This window comes from Taudactylus pleione, unplaced genomic scaffold, assembly GCF_031769625.1.
Source record: "Taudactylus pleione unplaced genomic scaffold, aTauple2 ptg000018l, whole genome shotgun sequence".
Lineage (NCBI taxonomy): Eukaryota > Metazoa > Chordata > Amphibia > Anura > Myobatrachidae > Taudactylus > Taudactylus pleione.
In genome coordinates, this window is record NW_028284420.1 from 11,306,724 (window position 1) to 11,326,965 (window position 20,242).

At 46.0% G+C, this 20,242-nt stretch overlaps 1 protein-coding gene across 1 annotated transcript in view; it reads right to left on the minus strand.

Annotated features, from left to right (window-relative positions):
- SYCP2 (synaptonemal complex protein 2) overlaps window positions 1-20,242 on the minus strand; it is a 457,471-nt gene that overhangs the window by 258,762 nt on the left and 178,467 nt on the right. Inside the window, exon 22 of the mRNA XM_088482789.1 lies at window positions 11,752-11,858. Coding sequence (XP_088338915.1) covers window positions 11,752-11,858 — 107 coding nt within the window. The remainder of the gene's footprint in view (window positions 1-11,751; window positions 11,859-20,242) is intronic.

The following is a 20,242-nucleotide window of genomic DNA, read 5'->3' on the forward strand; positions in this document are numbered from 1 at the left end:
TGTGGAACAAGCTGGCCAAACTAATAGAGAGTTGAACTATTTTTGAGTAGTGCTACAGAACGCCATGGGAGAATGTCACTTTTTTTTTTGTTATTGCTGTTCTGACAAATAAACAGAAGACTATATATGTGAAAAATGTTCTGAGCATATTTTAGAGGTGTATAAAAAATGTATGATAAAAGATGTAGCTAATGCATTCCAATGGCATCATTGGTAGCTGTGTACTGCTTTCTTATATGTACAATCATTGCATTCAAACAATGCTTCTGTACGTTACAATAAACTGTAACATGGTAAACTTGTGCTGTTGATATGGTAGTAACTTAAATGCCTACACAAGAAAAAGAAGAAATGCTATGGGGGAAATGTAGTAGATTACCATTTTCTGCGCAAGTTTGCACTCGCATAAGCTCGGTGCGAATTTCTTCCAAAACTCGCAGCATGTAATAGGCTGCAAGTTTCAAGATGCCTACGTAACTCACATGCGACAGCATGCGGGTTTGCTGGTGAGAAAACCCACAAAAATCCCGCAAATAACAATGCAAGTTTCACTATATGTGGGTTCTTGCCTTTCAAAGTGGTGTAGTAATTGATCTTTCAAAGCCGCATGATTTGCCCTATAAAAGTATCACTTTTGCACTGATCTCACTGATAGGTTAGACAGTGTGGTGTGTTTGGTTTGTTGCAGGATGGCTACTAGGAAGAGGATGGAAGGTCAGGAGAGCAGTGAGGAAGATGTTCATTTTGATCCGCCAAAGTTAGTCGAGGAGGGTGAAGAGGAAGATGAGGTAGAGGCTGCAGCATATGCATCAGGCAAGACTAAAACTGGGTGCAACGTGCGCTTCTCTTATGATGAAAACTGCGCACTGGTGCATGCAATTGTACCAGTGCATGAGAGACTGCAATGGGCAGAGGCACATCGCACATCCCTGGCCCGCAAGAAAGCTTCATAGCAGGGGTTTTTTGAGGCAGTGAATGCTGTGAGTTCCTGCAAACAGTGTCTTAACAACTGTAAGAAACCCTTCTCCGATGTCAAGAGGGTTTTAAAAGCTAAAATGGCAGAGGAGCTATGTGACAGCAGAAGACAGACAGTGGCCCAGCAGTCCGCGTCCACTTCACTATGTTTGAGGAGGAGCGGAATCAAGTCATCCCACCTCAAAGCCTCCCAGGGACACAAATTGAGGACACGGACCATCCATCCACCCAAACAGCAGCTGGTAAGTAAGGATAAATTAATAATGTTTAAATTGTTTTTTACTACATAATTCTGAAATTTACAAATTTACAAACAGCTTTGCAAAATGATCAAAGTAATCAACAATTAAGGTTGCCTGTTCCTTCAATGAAATTAAGTATTTTGGTACAGATGTCTCTATTTAAATCAAAGAAAGGGCATTTTAACCCTTTTTTTCTTTCCTTCCTCAGCTGATGCACACCGGAAAAAGGCACCACCCAGAAGGCGACGCACCCAAGCTGATGATGATGCTGGTGAGTGCTAAAATAAAAAAAAATTAAAAAAGTGTATCAAAAAAAAAAATCAGCCTATAGTTTAGCAGGCATGGGCTATTCTGCAATATTGTCACGTAATAGTTCACACATCAACATTGTGACATTTTTAAGAGCAGACATTCTGCAATGTAAAGATTCTGTAGTGACCTAAACAAAAATAAATATAAAATATGTAGAGTTATGGTACATTTACCTAGATAACTCCTTTTCTTCGAGGTCCAGAGGGTCCACAGGTATACCATAGGGATATTATGGTTGGATAGATCCAGGCACCAAACAGTTAAAGCTTCAACTCCCAGGATGCCTTATGTCCAACTCCATATATATCCCACCCCTAGCCATAGGTCTTCAGTTTAGTTAGCAAACCCCAAAGCAGGAGAAGGAAAGAGAAGGAAGAGCAATCGTACACCAGAAACAAAATGAGGGAATCTGTGACCGAAATAAAAAATTAACCATACAGCCAGGTGCGTCAGGGTGGGTGTTCTGTGGAGCCTATGGACCTCGAAGAAAAGGTATTATCTAGGTAAGTTATTATTAGTATCATTTGTTTATATGGCGCCACAAGTGTTCCGCAGCGCCTTACAAAGTACATAAAGAAATATGTGACCAGTGACTTACAGAATACAATACAATACAGGACATGGATAATATACATGGCTACATTAGCAACCATAACACCCACATAAGCAGCCGAGCATAATCAACCAAGTGTTAGGTGCCCTAGTGGTGAGTAAAAAGTAAATGAAAGTGAAATAGGGAGAAGCACAAGAGGGTAGAGGGCCCTGCTCGTAAGAACTTACATTCTAAAAGGGAGTGGCAGACAAACAGGTGTGACACAGATGGGGTAGAGAGGGAGGAAGGAACATGTAGTAGTAAGTTAGGATGAGAGCTGGAAGGCTTTAATGGAGTAGTGGGTCTTGAAAGACCGTTTGAATGATTGTAGAGAGGTGGACAGTCTAATGGGGAGAAGGAGAGAGTTCCAAAGGAGGGGAGCAGCACGGGCAAAATCTTGGGACGCGGGAGTGGGAGGAAGTAATCAGTTGGCAAGAAAGGCGGCATGCATTAGTTGAGCGAAAAGGGCGAACAGGAGAGTGAAGGGTGATGAGATCAGAGATGTAAATCGGAGAAGATTGGGTGAGGGTTTTTGAAGCGAGCGTGAGAAGGGGAGCCAGTGGAGGGCTTGTAGGAGAGGGGAGGCAGATGTAGAGCATTTGGAAAGGAAGATGAGCAGAGCAGCAGCATTGAGGGCAGACTGGAGAGGAGAGAGATGGGAATTGGGGAGGCCAGATAGGAGCCGGTTACAGTAGTCCAATCTGGAGATGACCAGTGAGTGTATGAGGGTTTTAGTAGCATCCTGGATTATAGGGTCTGATCTTGGAAATATTTTTGAGATGGAAACAACAGGACTGCGAGAGGTTCTGGATATGTGGTTTGAAGGAGAGGGATGAGTCCAGGATAACTCCAAGACAGTTAACTTTGGGGCTGGATGAAAAAGTTGTGCCACCAATTGATAAATAAATCGTGGGAAGTGAGGTTATGTGGGAGGGTGGGAAGACGAACAGCTCTGTCGTAGACAAATTAAGTTTAAGAAATCACTGGGACATCCAGGAAGGGATAGCAGAGAGATAATTGGAGATACGAGTCAGAAGAGAGGGGGAGAGATCAGGGAAGGAAAGGTAGATTTGAGTATCATCAGCATAGAGATGATAATGGAGGTCAAAAGAGCTGATGAGTAGGTAAGTCTACCATAACTCCAATTTTCTTCTTCAGGGTCCATAGGGATCCACATAGATACCATGAGGATGTCCTAAAGCTGTTCCCCTAGGGTGGAGGACGCTCTTGAGCTGAAAGGAGAACTCGTCGCCCAAAGGAAGCATCATGAGAGGCATAGAACCTAAGAAAAGTATGGTCAGAAGACCACCTAGCTGCCTTGCACAATTGTTCAGCAGAGGTACCACGACTAAATGCCCACGATGGCCCTACAGACCAAGTAGAATGTGCTGTCACCGTACTTGCAACAGGGAGATCAGCCTATGTGAACACCTGAGAGATAGTCATGAGTAGCCATCTCACCAGAGTCTGCTTATTAGCTGGCCATCCTCATTTGAGAAACCCACATAATACAAAAAGAGCATCTGATTTTCTAACAGAGTTTGTGTGCTCCACATAGATACAGAGAGCACAAACTACATCCAGGGAGGCTTCGCCTACAGAAAGACCTGGAGCCTGAAAAGCTGGAACTACAATTTCTTAATTTACATGAAAACAGGACACTACCTTAGGAAGGTAACCATCCTTTGTACGAAGAACAGCTCTATTCTGGTGAAAAATCAAAAATGGAGAGTGACAAGAAAGCGTTGCCAAATCAGAGACTCTGCGAGCAGAAGAAATAGTGAGAAGAAAAAGTGTCTTCACTGTCAACCACTTCAAATCTACAGTCTAGAGGTTCAAATGGGCTTGTAGCCCCTTAAGAACCAAAGACAAATCCCATGGTGCTACCGGTGGAACAAAAGGAGGCTGAACTCGCAGAACTCCTTGGAAAAAAATTCTAACATCTGGTAATGAGGCAATCTTCCTCTGGAACCAGACTGACAGTGCAGAAACCTGCACTCTCAAAGTGGCCAGCTGGAGACCACTGTCTAACTACGCCAGAAGAAAAGCCAGTACTCTGGAAATTCAGAACACCTCAGGATCCTACTTCCTATGGGAACACCATTGACCAAAGAATGCCATTGTTGTCTCCTTTCCCAGCTTCTGTATGTACTAAGCGGGAGGTACCTCCTACTGTGGATGCTCATGTCACGCATTTAATCAGAAATACTACATTGCCTATTCCGTCAGCATCTTCTCTGAAGAATGCCACAGATAAGAAAATTGAAGCCTGTCTTAAGGTGATATTTTCATCATCTGGAGCTGTTACTCATCCAGCTACAGATGGATCCTGGGTAGCCAAAACTGTTGAAGAATGGATGGGGGCATTGGAAGACTCTCTGCCAGATGCTACCAGAGAACAGAGGATGTATATCTCCCACATACGGGAAACGCCTTCCTAGCTGGGAGGAGCTGCAATAGATGCTGGAATTTTATCTTCTAAAGCATCAGCAGCTTCAATAGTGGCACGCAGGGCCCTTTGGTTAAGATCCTGGAAAGCTGATACAGGATCAAAGAGGGTGCTGGAAGTTTTACCTTCCTATGGAAAGGTACTTTTTGGAGCAGAGTTGGAAAAATAATAGCTACTCTGGCGGCTTCAAAATCAGCAGGTCTGCCATCTACAGCGACTATAAAGTGTTTCTCTAGGTTGACTAGTTTTCACAAGATAACAACGCGACAAACTAAGAGGTCTGGCTCAACAAGACATCCAGCTTGTAAACCAAATGACAAACCTTCGGCCTGATGGGATGGGCCTCCTCCTGGGGGATCCCAGGGTGGGAGGCAGACTACTTCAGTTTGCGGATTATTGGCATCAAACAACAACAGATGCCTGATTCCGAGAAGTGGTCAATCAGGGGTATGCCCTCACTTTCAGGAGGCATCCTCCCCAGAAGTTCTTTTGTACAGATCCTCCATCAGACCATCAGATGCGGTCAAGGCCTTGGCCTTTCAGGAAGCTGTTCACTCCATGCTGCAGTCAGGGGTAATAGTCCCGGTTCCTGTGTCAAAACAGGGAAGGGGTTATTATTCCAATCTATTTCTGGTTCAGAAACTGAATGGGGCCTATCGCCCTATACTAAATCTAAAAACCCTCAACAGGTCTATCCATGTACCCAAGTTTCATAAAATCGTTTCTCTAGGTTACCCCATGCCTCATCCATAAGCTGTTCAGATACAGGAAACTATGTTTTGGCCACCTGCTGGTGGTGATTAAACATTGGTGCCTTCTTACTATGAGCTGGTTCATCATCCTGAATATGTAGGACTGAATTAACTGCCCTCACTAAAGAAGGAACATCCACTGCGGACGGATGGTCCTGCTCCCCCAAGCTAGACCCTGGAGAGGAACCCTGCGCATCATCTGATTCCTTTGATGATGCGTCTGAATCCATATGTTGAGCAGACTGATAAAAAGATACCTTGCGCTGAAGCACCTTAATAACTAACGGTCTGCTTTCAACATTAGATGGTGCCATAATCTGACTAGAATTGCCATAAACATTCTTCCAGGAAGGATGCATAAGAGGTGCAAACATAGCAAGCTGTGGACACCCCATCCAAGGAGGCATTGTGGGAGCAGCCATACGTGATTTACATGAAACCAGCAGAGGGGGCTCCCCCTCCTGTTCCCCTTTATCCTTTGAAATGTTCACAAAAGTAATAAATGCAATGCTATGTGACAGCCTTCACAAAAACTCAAATGAATGCAAAGTGCTCACAGAAAAACCTCCACCCCAAAGGATGGAGAGAAAAATAGTGATAGTTATAATTGATAGACAGAAATAAAAGACAATGTCAATAGCGGCTAGCAAACAGTCACATATAATGCGTATGTAATGTAATTACAATGGACTCTAAATCAACTACACAAACACCAGGCATGGTAGGATATAGAGCCCTGTATACCTTAACCACGGGAGAAGTATACAAGGAGACTGACCCAAACCCTCCTGAGACCAACAGCTACAGCAGCGCACTGATAGTGGACCATGAGCATCTCATATACATGTGGAGGGTAGGCGGAGCAACCCAGACGCGCAAAACCCTTCGTAGGGACTGCGTCTGGAATGAAGCTGCCGGGGGAGCACCTACCTCCCCTAAGCTGCGTCAACCAGCTGGGTACGCTGGCCTCATGGCAGCAGAAGCGTCTGCTGCCGATCCACGGCGTCTGATGATAGGGCCCCGGCGGTCTTGTGAGGACGCGGACAATCCCGGGCATTGACTGCAGCGGCTTCTGGTGCATCTGACTGCAGCACGCGATTCCCCGTAAGCGAGGAACTGCCTTACCTGACATCTCCGCGCGTCCGGTTGCAGTCCGGGTCGCATCATTGCTGCTAGCAAGCTCAGTGGCGACACGCCGAAATCACCAGCCCAGTTACTGCTGTTGCGGCCCGGCGGAGGCAGATGGAGGTCACAGTACATGCATCTTAATTCAGACGCTAAGTACTGCCAACCCGAAAATATAGAAATAAAATAAAAGCTTAGGACTGCCCGAGCAGTCTCCTGGTTCAAAGGTGTGTCTTGATCCTGCCGCACGAAACGAACAACTGAAGGCCTATGGCTAGGGGCGGGGTATATTTGGAGGAGGACCCGAGGCATCCTAGGAGCTGAAGCTTTAACTGTTTGGTGCCTGGATCTCTCCAACCATAATATCCCCATGGTATCCCTGTGGACTCTGAAGAAGAAACATTAAATTAATTGATTAAGTACATATATTTACCTCTTTTCAGGACTATCGCAAACAAATCCACCAATAGCATCACCAATTCTGATTTAAGATATTGGTGGCTCAACCCACATTAAATGCAGAAGACACTAGGCCTGATTCAGAGACGGATGCTCTGAAAGAGCGCTCGTTCTGAATCAGGGCTTTTTTTTTTTTGGAGCGGCCTCCTGGCCGCTCGCATAGCTGTGGGTTACCACCCACAGCTATAGTGTGCAGCCAGGTTGATGGTCAAGACCATCGCGACCATCGGGCTTGCAACGAGACCCTTGTTGTAGGGTCTCGTGGCCGCAAGCCCCAGAGAGCTTTCAGCTCTAACAGAGCCGGAAGCTCTCCCACTGACATCACTGGTGATGTCAGTGGGGCCGCCCCCAAACGGCAAGCTTCCGTTGGGAACGCCTCCGTTTGGCCGGCCACCCCCCCGGCCCGCCCACCAAACGGGTCTCGCGCATGCGCACGACGGAGCTGGTTCCGTCGTGCGCATGCCCAGTGGGCAAACATCGACCCGGTTGCGAGCACACAGCGCTTGCGACCGGGTCTGAATCAGGCCCACTGTTCAGCACACAGAGCAATGCCAGTAACCCACAATCCCAGCTATCCCAACTGTGGAAGAGATGTCACAATCCTTGGATACCTTCCGGAAGATGCATTTAAAATGTATGAAAGTGCAAACCACGCAACTAAGTATTACATCACAATTATGTAAAATTGCACACACTAATAGAGTTGCACAAGGTACTAGAACCAGAATGTGGTGGTCAGCCTAAAGACCAAGGCAGGAGTAGACATACAAGCCAGCCTCAAGAAAAATATTTTTTTTTTTGTGTGAATATTACATTTAGTCAGTTTAGTAAATTTTTTTGCTAAAGTAAATTTTGTCTGTTTTTATTTTCACGAACATGTGCGTGTATATATTTTGCAACAAATTAGTGATTACTGAACCAATAAAAATTCTTATGGAAATGTTGTACTGTTATTTTACACTAAAAATAAATACTTATTTTGTCAAGTGTGCAATTTCACCAAACTTACTATATGCACTTTTATTAAAACATTTTTATATGCCAGCACATCACATGCGAAGATGTAAGTACCCTCTGTAATCACAACAAATACAAAAATATTTAATACAATCATACCTGGGTAACATATCACCATTTACAGATTTAGAATATCACAAACTCACATGTGAAGTACTGGCGTATGATCCTTTCATGGATCTCAATCCCCTTTGTATATTTACATATCCTCAGATGGTGATAGGTCAGAAGTCTCCTCGCTGTATGCCTTTATGTCCCCAAGATCAGACATATCTTGTACAAGGGCAATGTTGTGTAGCATACAGCAGAAGGAAGTGGTTACTGCGCTCAACCCCTAGATGGTGTGTTGAATGCTTAGTGTGTATAAATCAGGCTGGTGCACAGGTTATGTGATACAATTTATTAATGCACTAACAGTATAAACCTTATGTGCCTGAATTAAAGTCACAGTGTTACACACATATAAAAAAATACAAATACGAATACATTCTGAAGGGTACAATTTGAGTAATGCAAAAAAAAAATAAAAAAAAATGGTAGTTGCTCAGATCAGCTTAATTGCATAACACAGGTGCTTGTAAAGGGCGGGGTTTACTCTGAATCGCTATTATCATGTAGGATTTAAGTATTGTTTTTGCTGCAGTGTGCTGGGGGGCAAATCTCTTTTTTTCTGTGTTCAGAGTAAACCCCGCCCTTTACAAGTGATGTCAGTAGGGCCAGCCCCAAATGGTAGGCGTTCACATGGGAATGCCTCCGTTTTGGGCAGCCACCCCCCCGGCCCGCCCACCAAAGGTGGTGTGCTGTCACTCAACATCGACAGCACGCCCCCTTTGGTGCGAGACCTGGAGCACTCTTTAAGAGCCAAAATCTCTCTGGGGCTTGCGGCAACGAGACCCTACCACAAGGGTCTCATCGCAAGCCTGATGGTCGTGATGGTCTTGACCATCGCGACCATCTTCCTGGCCGCTCGCTGTAGTAGTGGGTGGTCAGCCACAGCTATGCGAGCAGCCAGGAGGCCGTTTAAAATTAAAAAAAAAAAACGGCCCTGGTTCAGAGCGAGCGCTCTGTCAGAGCGACCGGCTCTGAATCAGGGCCAGAGTGTGAATCAGTCTCGGCAGAAGTGGATCAAGTACCTATGCAGATTGCCTCAGTTCCGGGGTGCATTTTTCGAAAATGGCACTGGATTGTTATCAGCTGGGGTTGTATGCCGGCTTCCCTGCAGTGTGGGCTGGATCGTTGGGCACACTGGGCTGCCTGAATGTCGGCTGGTCGGTTCAGTCTGGCCACGGCTTTCCTTTTGTGGGTTAGTCGCGGGGGGGGGGACCGTTCCTTCCTTCCCTCTAACTGGTGGTGCTGGGACCGCTGGCCTGCGTTCCTCCTTCACTTCCGGGTAGGCGTCCGGAAGTCCCGGTCACGTGACGCCGGGGGCTGGGGCTGCTGGGTGGTACTTATCGTGTCCTGCTCGTGTGATTGGAGATGTGGGTGGGTCCCAACGCGTTTCGGCCAGACTGGCCTTCCTCTGGGGGTGTGGATCATTACTGCCTGCATACAGCAGGCAGTAATGATGTCACTAACTTTGTGTGGGGCATATAATGTCGAGCAATACCATGTGGATTTGAATGAGGTGTCATGAGCAAGGTTTGACACCCATATCCCGAATCACCTGGGAGATTTAAAGAGGGGGATAACACAACAAAATGAACTGTGTAACCTTTACATTTAATACATAAAACACCAGCCAAATTTAAGGTTGCACTTAAACAAATAACACAATTTGTAATCTATTTCAAGACACATCACAGGAAGGGTATTTAGGTGGCTAAACATTAGCAGGGACGGCTCCAGACATGCTCCGTGCATGCAGCCGCACAGGAGCGTCGGGGTCCGCCTGTAGAAGTTTCCCACCCTTCACCCACCTGCTCAGTGAGGAAAGGGGCGTAGGGGGAGCACGGGACAGCGATTGGTGCAGAGTAACCTAGCATCGGCCCTGAATATTAGTGTTGGGTATGGGATCCCGCCAGTCAGAATCCCGACAGGGTTAGCATACAGACACCATTGGGTCAGTATCCTAACCCTACCCCTCCCTCCCCGCAGCCTAAACCTTAACCTCCTCCCCTGCAGCCTAACCCCCCCCCCCCCACAGCCTAACTCTCCCCGTAGTGCCATATGCTGGGTAACAGACCGACATATCGGGCACATTGTCTAGTATGTACCTGCTATGTCACTGACGATGTGCACTACAGCAGGTCGTCAACGTCATCCTCTGTCGGCCCTACATTATGAGCCGACGGGGCTATGCTATGTCACTGACGAATCGCACTAACGCAGGTCGTCAGCGTCAATCTCCGTCGGCCCTAGATAAAGGGCTGATGGGGGATGTCGTTAGCGAGGGCCATGCTGCCAAATGCAGCAAGGTCCTCACCGTCGCTCCCAACAATGGCAAGTGTGTATGCACTTGCCGATGCCGGCTTCCCTGCCGGAACCCGTCGCTGCAGAAGTCGGGCTGGGTACACATCGTCTAGTGTGTACCCAGCCTAACCCTCCCGATAACCCCAATACTTACCATCGGGATGTTGGCGCCGGGATTCTGACTGTTGTCAGGATTCCGGCACCGACATTCTGAGCGCCGTATCCTAAACATTAATCCCAACACACATGCAGCAAATATAACAAAGTATATGCGAAGCAGATTTAAATATATACTCGTGAGTGGCCGAGCCTTCACAAACTTTCATACAGCTGCTACAACAGAGAAAAAATTATATTATGAAAAACTATATACATACTAGCCAGCCCTCCGGTAAATCTCCACCTTCAAACTTCTACCATAGAAATGAATTGCGCAGGATATAAGCATTATGACAAGATATTGGATAACCTGAAAACACACTGAGAATTCTCAGATGAACATCACAGACTACCTGCATATTTAGGGAGTGGTAGTGATACCTATTCATATACACCTCCTCCCACATATACACCTCTCCCAATGTGGGTACAATATATGGCTCCAAGGACATTTGGGAATCCGGCGAGCCTATAGAAGTTGATCTCCTGGTCCTGCCTCTCTGACTCAGTACTGGGGAGTGAGATGTGTACGCCATAATTTCTTCAAGGTACATAACAGAAACAGCATAGTTACTGCCACACAAAGGTTCTAAATCATCTCTCACCTGCTCATATAAGTTCAGGTGGTTTGTGCGTTCAGCCTGAAAAGCTGCTTCACCTCCTGATCTGAGAGGGAGTGCAGGCCCATGTGAAATCTATAGGTTCATCTAGCATGTACCCTAATGGGCTGCTGGATCTGGTGATGCTACTGCGCTCTCCTCCTGCTCCTCGAGAGTCAGGAGCATAGGGGTTCAGAAAATATAACATTTCTACACCCACACAGGTGAAATGGTGGTAGGTGTCTTATATATAGGGGTTTGATTAGTGTTAATGTCCATCTTCTGTGATACTAGGCCTCAGATGTTGATTTACAGTAATGTCGCACATGAAACTCGCCATCCTAGGATCAGTCTATTTCATGAGTTTATTTTTGCGAGTTTTGTGAAAGTTTACGACTCGGAGCCTATTACATCTTGAGAGTAGTATGTTTTACATGGGCAACATATGGATGGCATGTTTTGCTGGTTGTTGCGAGTTTATTGAACATGTACATGTTCTCGAAGCCTATTACATACGACAAATGCAAACTCGCATGTTTCTTTTTAGAAAAATCGCATTTTTTAAGAAATCACAACAAGTTGGAATACATTCAATTCGCTAAAAATGCTCAAATGCCTTACAATAGACAAAATAATATAATGCTATTGAAGTAATCGTTACCTTTATTACATATAAATTCATTTGGTACACTTATTCTCTCATTCTGATGTGTAGAATTTGAATTCTTCTTAATTAAACCCATGTATCCCTCTGTGAGACAAGGCAATCTATAACCAAAAATCAGAAAGTCTTGGTGAGATACCAGCAATAAATCAGCAGCTCTAACACTTCACATTTAAAATGCTCACCAATGTCATAGTTTAGTCATTACAATTTTACTTTGAAAGAAATCACAAGATTTGTGATGAAAAACATCAAGCAATCAAGTCAACTCATCATATTGGTCGTAAGAGAATTATTGGATTTACATCTAGCAAAACTTTGTCTCTATTGATTACAGGCAGGGATGGACTGGGGCTGCCGAGCAGCCCTGGAAGTCCCTGTTTGCGCGCGTCCGTAAAAGGGGCGTGACCTTGTCTTAAAAGGGCCATGACCTCAGCTCACGGGGGCATGCCGCGAGTCACAGCATCGGGAGGCGGAGCTGTTTGGCGGGGTTTGACGCCGAACTGATCCATCTGGCCATTGGCCCTTCTGGCATTTGCCTGAAGTGCCAGTTCGGGCCTGATTACAGGTGATGATAGCCATTAGAACAGCATGTAAACAGATGAATTGTAACCCAGGAGCACTCAGTAAATTCTTATTAATTAAAAATAAGAGCTATATCAGATCTTCACTATTTTATTCAAAGGGCTACCAGCGGCACTTTAATTTTTCTTGCTATCATGCTGCATGAGATTATTTTAACATCAGAATCACAGTAATCAACAGCTGTAGAGGTAAGGGAAAACAGCAATTTATAATAACCTATAATTCATTTTCATCTACAGTAAATGCTCAATTATGACAGTGTTAATTTCTTTTGAAGTTAGAAATAGCTAGATAAAAGTTACTCCCCAGATATATATATACTATATTATCCTCTCCTGTAACTGAATGACATACCTGAGCAAAACAATAGTGAGGGTCACAGAAAAAAAATGAAGCCACATATGTTGCATAATCAAACTTTTATTTAAGTGGTTGCGTCTCCAATTCATAATGACAGGAGCCTGCTATCTTGCAAAGCTGTTACCGATGCCCTTTTTTGGCCAAGAGGTTGCTGCCACTTGAGCTAAACAGGATTTTCGTATTTTTTGCACTGTATGGATACTTCTTTAATTTACCTGGAAATAAATTGTTTGGAAGGATCACAACCTTTCTGAGGTCCTGCCTGACTCACAATTGTTCTATATTCCTAAGACTCATGGTCCAGGATAAATACATAGTAATTGCCCTCGCTAAATCTAGTAAATGCAGTTTCTTCTCTCTACTATCCACCAGTTGTGGGTAAAAAGATAGTGAAACAGTCTCATGGTTAATATGAAATCTAGAAACCACGTGTAAAGGGTTCTTTGTACCTCAGTGCTTGTAATTCTCCAAACCTTCTGGCAGAAGAAATCACAAGGAATGCTACTTTCAGTGCCACCCATCTAAATGATATGTACATCCTGTATAGTTGCAATCATTAAGTGCTAGATTGGACACAAAGGACCCAGTGGGCAAATTATCATCAACGTTTCAAAAAAAAAAAAATAATAATAATTATATATATATATATATATATATATATATATATTGTGACACAGTTAGGTTAGGGGGTCCCTCTCCTGGGTAGAGGACTCCTTCCTTTCACACACAGCAGCTGGGAAACAGCACACCAGTCTGGATGCAAGTACAAGCTGGTCGGCGCCAGTCTTTATTGTACAATGTCAGAAACAACATAAAGAAAACATAAACATAAATCCTAGCCCTGTCGGGGCACTAACTTCACAGGTAGTTCCCTCACTACCAGAACCTGGCAGGGCCTAATGCCCTCACCAGCAACCAAGGCAAAGCACAACACTTACAGATAGGTTTTCAAGTGTCTCTGAGCAAACTCCCTGCCTGCTCTCCCAGGTGACACACTCAGCCCTAAACACACTAGGCTTATATTGGCCACTCTCAGGTGGAAACCCTAACAAGCCTGTTACCAGGCTGTGAGAACCAAAACCTGGAGTGGCCGTGGGTGGAGCCCTCCCTCTCCTCTCACCCACAACCCCCAGGTCCCAAACCAGCTTTTCAAAAAGCCGAGACTCAAGCCTGCTACACTGCAGACTTTCTCCTGGGGGTTTAAAACACATAAGACAGGAATCTGGGACAAATGTACCTGCCACAGACCACTTTACCAGTGATCCTATCACAATATATATATATAAAATTGTTCTGATGCCAATTTAGCCTCCAGGCAAACACAAAGGGCTGATTCAGAGTAGCACAGAGCTGCAACCACTTTAGAACATCCTTTCCTGTAGACGCGTCTGTGACTTTATGCTAATGCTAGTACCATCCTTTCCCCTGGTGTACAAGGGCGTGTCTAAATGCGCATGGATTGAGACACACACCATGAGGGGTATTCAATATGAAACGTTAACTTCACTGTCGAAGTTAACGTTTCATATCGGAGTTTTTACCTGCGTTAAAGTATCGGGCGCGCTCCCGCTTATACCCGTATTCAATATAAAATTAACGAAAACGGGAAACTCCGAAGTTGGATTTGCGTAAAGTTATGAATTTTTCCTTAAAAAATTGTAAGACCCCCCTAAAGTAGTAAAAACATGGGGGAACACTATGGGTACCCCCGTTTTAGCCTTTAATTGAAAGTCGGGGATTTAAATAGCTGCAGCAGGTGTTTTTTTCCGACATTGAAGAAGTGATGCAGAAGAGCACTTAGGTTATTTTTTTCATTTTTTTAAGTGGTCCCAACAAATTTGGGGTACATGAAAATGGGTACTAGCATATTTTTATGTCCCTAAAGTAAGTTTTTAAAAATTCTGCATTTGTGCACCTGCCGCTATAATTCTATTCTAGAAAACATCTGCCGCAGAATAGCCCTGAACCTACTTCCCTATTGTTAAACATTTTTTCCCATTTTTTTTTTTCACCCCAATTTGTAAATTAATTTTTTGGGGTGTCCCTATTTTTTTTAAACTTTTTTTGACACAGTTCTTTTTTAAATGTCATTCCCAGGGGTGCAGGCTATTTTTTTTAAGCCTGCACCCCTAAACCCCAATTCTGCACTTTTTTTTGACACCTATTCAATGGTGAAAAGTTATCCCCGTTTTTTATCAAAGACTTTTCAAAACTGCGATAAGTCTTTGAAATTGAAGACGTTGTAAAAGTCAAACCTGCGATAATGACGTCAAAAGTGCGATATTAACGCAAAAATTATGTTATCGCTCCCATATTGAATACCCCTGTTTGTGTGTCTTTAGCCGCAACAATCCCGCTTGGTGCATCTATTGACACTGCCATTGGGCGCAACACAGAAACTTTCTCCCGCACTATGTTAGGTGCATTCTTCATCAGAGTATGGCTTTTAATGTAAGTAATTAAGCCTTTGAGTTCACAACCACTTCTGCAACACTCCCATAACACGCCCGTATGATGGTTGTCAGGACTGGGGACTCAGGACTACTCAGCAGAGGCTCAGGTACTTGCTCACTGATGGTACGAGAAGTTTGCAGTAGAGATGGTCGTATATAAGTCCTCCTCATAGATGGAATAAGCCACAGGACAATATATGTGGGTGTTATCAGATAGCAAATACTAAGAGCAGCATTTGTGGTAGGCACTGGGCTGGACTGCGACCGGAGTGGATCCGGACTTTGAGAATACACTGGTAATTGAATAAGACCAGACTTGGAGAAACCCGAGCCCCCTGAGACCACCAGAGCACTGAGGACCCTCCAGAGAAACACCTAGCCAGACAGGAGCCACCATGACACGTGGTACTGGGGACCTGCCGGCAGCACTCTTCATGAGACCCCAGGCCGGGACCCCCGCCAAGAAATTGCAGCTGACAACGGTAAATCTCTGTGTGTCTAAATAACCATTTCCTAGTCATCACCCTGAAAGCCCATTACCTCTGCAATACATTTCTGAGACAGTGCATCTCCATTGCAACTGCGTCTGCATCAACTTTTTTGTCTTTTAATCATAAGAACATATTATTTATTTATCTTATGCTGTGTGTTTACCGTAGGTTAAATTTTATTGATCTATGATTCTGAATAAGTAATACAAAAAGCCACTGGTTATTGTATTTAAAGACACAGTAACATAATATCATTTATAAGTAGTCGCGGCAGGCTACCTACTTCCTTATGCTAATTCGAGAATTAACCCATATATGCCGAAGATCCGTGTGTCTGCATGTGGAAGCCTATCCCGCCCACTGGTTTTAGGTATGCAGTCACTTTAATATCTGAACTTGCACCTACCCGATGCTAAGTGCAAAAGAACCTTCTGAAACAGGCATCCAATTCCCATATGCCATGATCGAGTACAGAAGCCGTTTTACACACCCACAAGAGGGAACAGCTCCGCCACCCAGTAACCACCCATTTGTCTGACAGATCAATGCATGTGCCCTACCTACTGTATTTTCATCCATGTGTGTATGCCTGAATCGGCACATGCGCAGTTGCTGATGTCTTACTTTGGCACATGCACAATATGCTGAAATCTGTGAGATCCATATGTCACAGCTAATGCTAGTGAGTTACCTGTATCAGGTGATGAACTGGAATCACTGGAGGCCGACTGGACTGGAACCATGGGTAACATGAATAGCTCTTTTAATGTAAGAAGTGGGTAGCAGTGAGAACTGCCTTTGGTGATGAGTGACTGGAACTGGAAACTTGAGACGTTGGAATGAGACCAGAAGGAACTTGGAGGGACCGGACTGGGAACGGCAGGTAGGCTGACTGAGCTGGTCGGGGTACCAGCAGATGAGTTTGCAGATAGATGGTAGCTCGGAAGCTACTTGGTGCAGCTAATGAGCCGTGAGGTGAGTGGACTTAGAGGAACCGGACTGGTACCGGCAGGAGGGCTGACTGAGCTGGTTGGGTTACTAGTAGATGGGCTTGTAGACGGATGGTAGCGTGGAAGCTACTTGTTGTGGCTTGGGAAGCCGTGGGTAGACGTTGGTAGCTGGGTGGCTACGTGGAGCGGCTGGATAGCCGTGGGTAGACGCTGGTAGCTGGATAGCTACGTGGAACGGCTGGATAGCCGTGGGTGGACGCTGGTAGCTGGGTGGCTAGTTGGAGCGGCTTGGGAGCCGTTGGTGAGAGATGGTAGTGTGGAAGCTACTTGGTGCGGCCTGGGAGCCGTGTGGAGAAACTGGTAGTGTGGAAGCTACGTGGAGCGGCCTGGGAGCCGTAGGTGAGAGATGGTAGCGTGGAAGCAACTTGGTGCGGCCTGGGAGCCGTGGGTGAGAGATGGTAGCGTGGAAGCTACTTGGTGCGGCCTGGGAGCCGTGTGGAGAAACTGGTAGCGTGGAAGCTACGTGGAGCAGCCTAGGAGCCGTAGGTGAGAGATGGTAGCGTGGAAGCTACTTGGTGTGGCCTGGGAGCCATGGGTGAGAGATGGTAGCATGGAAGCTACTTGGTGCGGCCTGGGAACCGTGTGGAGAAGCTGGTAGCATGGATAGCTGAACGCAGCAGGCTTACGGATAGCACTGGTCACAGCGATTGGTGGATACAGACAGGTGGTCGGCAGTGGCATTCAGAGTGGAGCAAGGCACAACATGCAGAGGGAGTAATCATCTCTGCAGCCCTTGAGAATCAGGACCACACCTGTGATTCCAATTAAGACTAGCAATGCTCACAGACAGGGCAGAGTCCAGGTGATTAATCCGTGTGAGGAGGAGAGCAGTCTGCACACACAGGGTTGTCTCAGCCAGCATGATTCAGCCAGAGCAGATCTCCCAGGGGAATTACAAACACAGATCCATGGAGCAGCTGGCAGAGGTAAGTCTCAAAAGGTAAAAACTAGCCAGGATTGTGACAGTACCCCCCTCTTCATGGGTGGACTCTGAACACCCAAACAAATACATAGGAGAACATGAAAAAATTAGACACCCTGGAAACTGAAGAACTTTCTTCCAAACATGACATTACAGGAGCTTCAAATATAGGGACACCATCTCTCTTGAAACATCTCTTTAGACGTCTTCTAAATTCTTACATTTATTGGGATACCAGGAGTGGAAATTCTTCAAAGGGGATGATTCAAGACCTTCGTCGATTCTTCTTTCTGCTGCGAGAATGTTTTGTGCCAGCCAACGGACATGGGACCTCTGGTAATTCCCGTGGAAATATGACTGGAAAGGACAGGGTCAAATGACAGATGGCTTTCAGGGAATGGAGAATTATCATATGCAGGATCGCGTTCAGACTCCGAGTCAGTATCTAAAGGTAAAATGGAAGGTTTAGTAGGACTTGACCAATGATAGGACTCCTGGGAGGAACTAAGTGAAATATAACCATTTTTGATGGTTTCCTGGGAGGTACCGCAGTATGAAGAGGACAAGGAGGTGGACGCACATCTCATGTTCAGGGATGCCGATTCTATAGCACCACTCCTTGGATGCTTCGAATTCAGCACGTTGGCCCTTGAAAACTTGACCTTGTTCGAATTTCAGGGAAGTGGAGGACTCAGCAGGGGGTGATTCCTTAGTAGAACCAACAGACTGCTTGGACTGATTTTCAGAACTGAGAATTTCACTAGAATTTCGTTTGACAGGTTTAGGAGGAAAATCTTTAATAAGAGCCACACTGAAAGTTTTTATACTTTGAAGCTCAGGATCTTTTGACTCGATAAAAGGGTTGGCCCAGTCCAACGCCTTACCTCTAAAGGAAGCGAAAAGGTATTTAGTAAAGTTGGTAGGAGTGATACCACAAGCTGGATCTGCTTCCATGATTGCAACATAATGCTTCAGTAATGCAAAGTATTGCAATATGTCCCCATCGAAGTATATGCATTCTGGAGTATCCGATGAAGTTTGTGTGTTCGAGGATTGTGAAGTTGATAGCTGTTCAGTACTTGGACTAACTAAAGGAACTGGAAGGAGTCCTGAGGAGCCAGAGACAGCAGCTTCAACAATCGAGGCTGAGAACAGACTACAGGAACTGTCATCCTCTGGAATATTTTCAGGAGATGCTGAACAGGAGCCATGATCAGGATTAGTAGTACATGACACTTTTCCCTGGGAACTGGAACCTGGAACCCACTCCTGGGGCATGAGACTTGAGACCACCTCCTGGGGTGCGATACTTGAGACGCCCTCCTGGGGTGCGAGACTTGAGACCTCCTCCTGGGGTGCGAGGCTTGAGATCCCCTTCTGGAATGAGGCACTTGAATTCTCCTCCTGGGGAATAGCACTAGAAACCTCATCCGGGGGTATGAGACTTGAGACCCCCTCCTGGGGTACGAGACTTGAAACCCCCTCCTGGGGTGCGAGACGAGACCCCCTCGGGGTGTGAGACTGGAGGCCCCTTCCTGGGGTGCGAGACTGGAGGCCCCTTCCTGGGGTGCGAGACTGGAGGCCCCTTCCTGGGGTGCGAGACTGGAGGCCCCTTCCTGGGGCATGAGACCTGAGACCCCCACCTGGGGTGTGAGAACTGATACCCCCTCCTGGGGTGCGAGAACTGAGACCCCCTCCTGGGGTGTGATACTGGAGGCCCCTTCCTGGGGTGCGAGACTGGAAGCCCCTTCCTGGGGTGCGAGACTGGAGGCCCTTTCCTGGGACATATTTCTTGTAACCCTCTCCTGGGGTGAGAGACTTAAGGTCCCCTCCTGGAGTACAGAACTTGACACTCCCTGTTGGAGTATGGGACCCAAAATCCCCTTCTGGGGAAGCTGACTCGACTTTTCCTTTTGGGGTATGGAACATGAACCCCCCTTTTGGGATGCGAGGACAGAGACTTCCTCCTGGGATGAGTGACTCAAAACCCCTTCTTGGGTTACGAGACTTGACGACCCTCCTGGGGTTGAGACTCTGGAGACCCCTCCTGGGGTTGCCAACTGGAGTCCCCTACCAGAGCAGGCAGAATCCGGGCTGGGACCAAGACAGGTAGAATCCGGGCTGGGACCGGAACAGGCAGAATCCGGGACGGGACCGGAACAGGCAGAATCCGGGACGGGACGGGAACAGGCAGAATCCGGGACGGGACCGGAACAGGCATTGAGACGTTGACACATTGTTATACTGCTGAAATTGCAAAGGGGACAGCCTTTGATAAAGTGGTCAGAAGCTCCACAATAGCGACAGAGATGTAAATCTTTACGCCGCTGGCGTTCAGCCACAGAGAGCTTGGAGCGCAGGTAACTTCGATGTCTCACTTTACTTGGCATGGAAGAATCTTTGGTTCTTAGAGATTCCAAGACAGAGTTTTTAATTGAGACAGAGGTAGCTCTAAGAAATTCAGGAATGATCTGAAAGATTTTGTTGAGTAGAGCCTGTAGCTGTTCCAGGTGTTGATGGAAAGTAGTTAGGGGTTCAGGTAAGATTTGGGTATCATCTAGCTGGTTAGTCAGAATTTGCAGAAGCTGTAGTACTTGATACTGTACCATCTCCTGTGAATCCAAACAAGTGATTAGGTTACGGAAAGCACTTGATCCAGGATTAGGT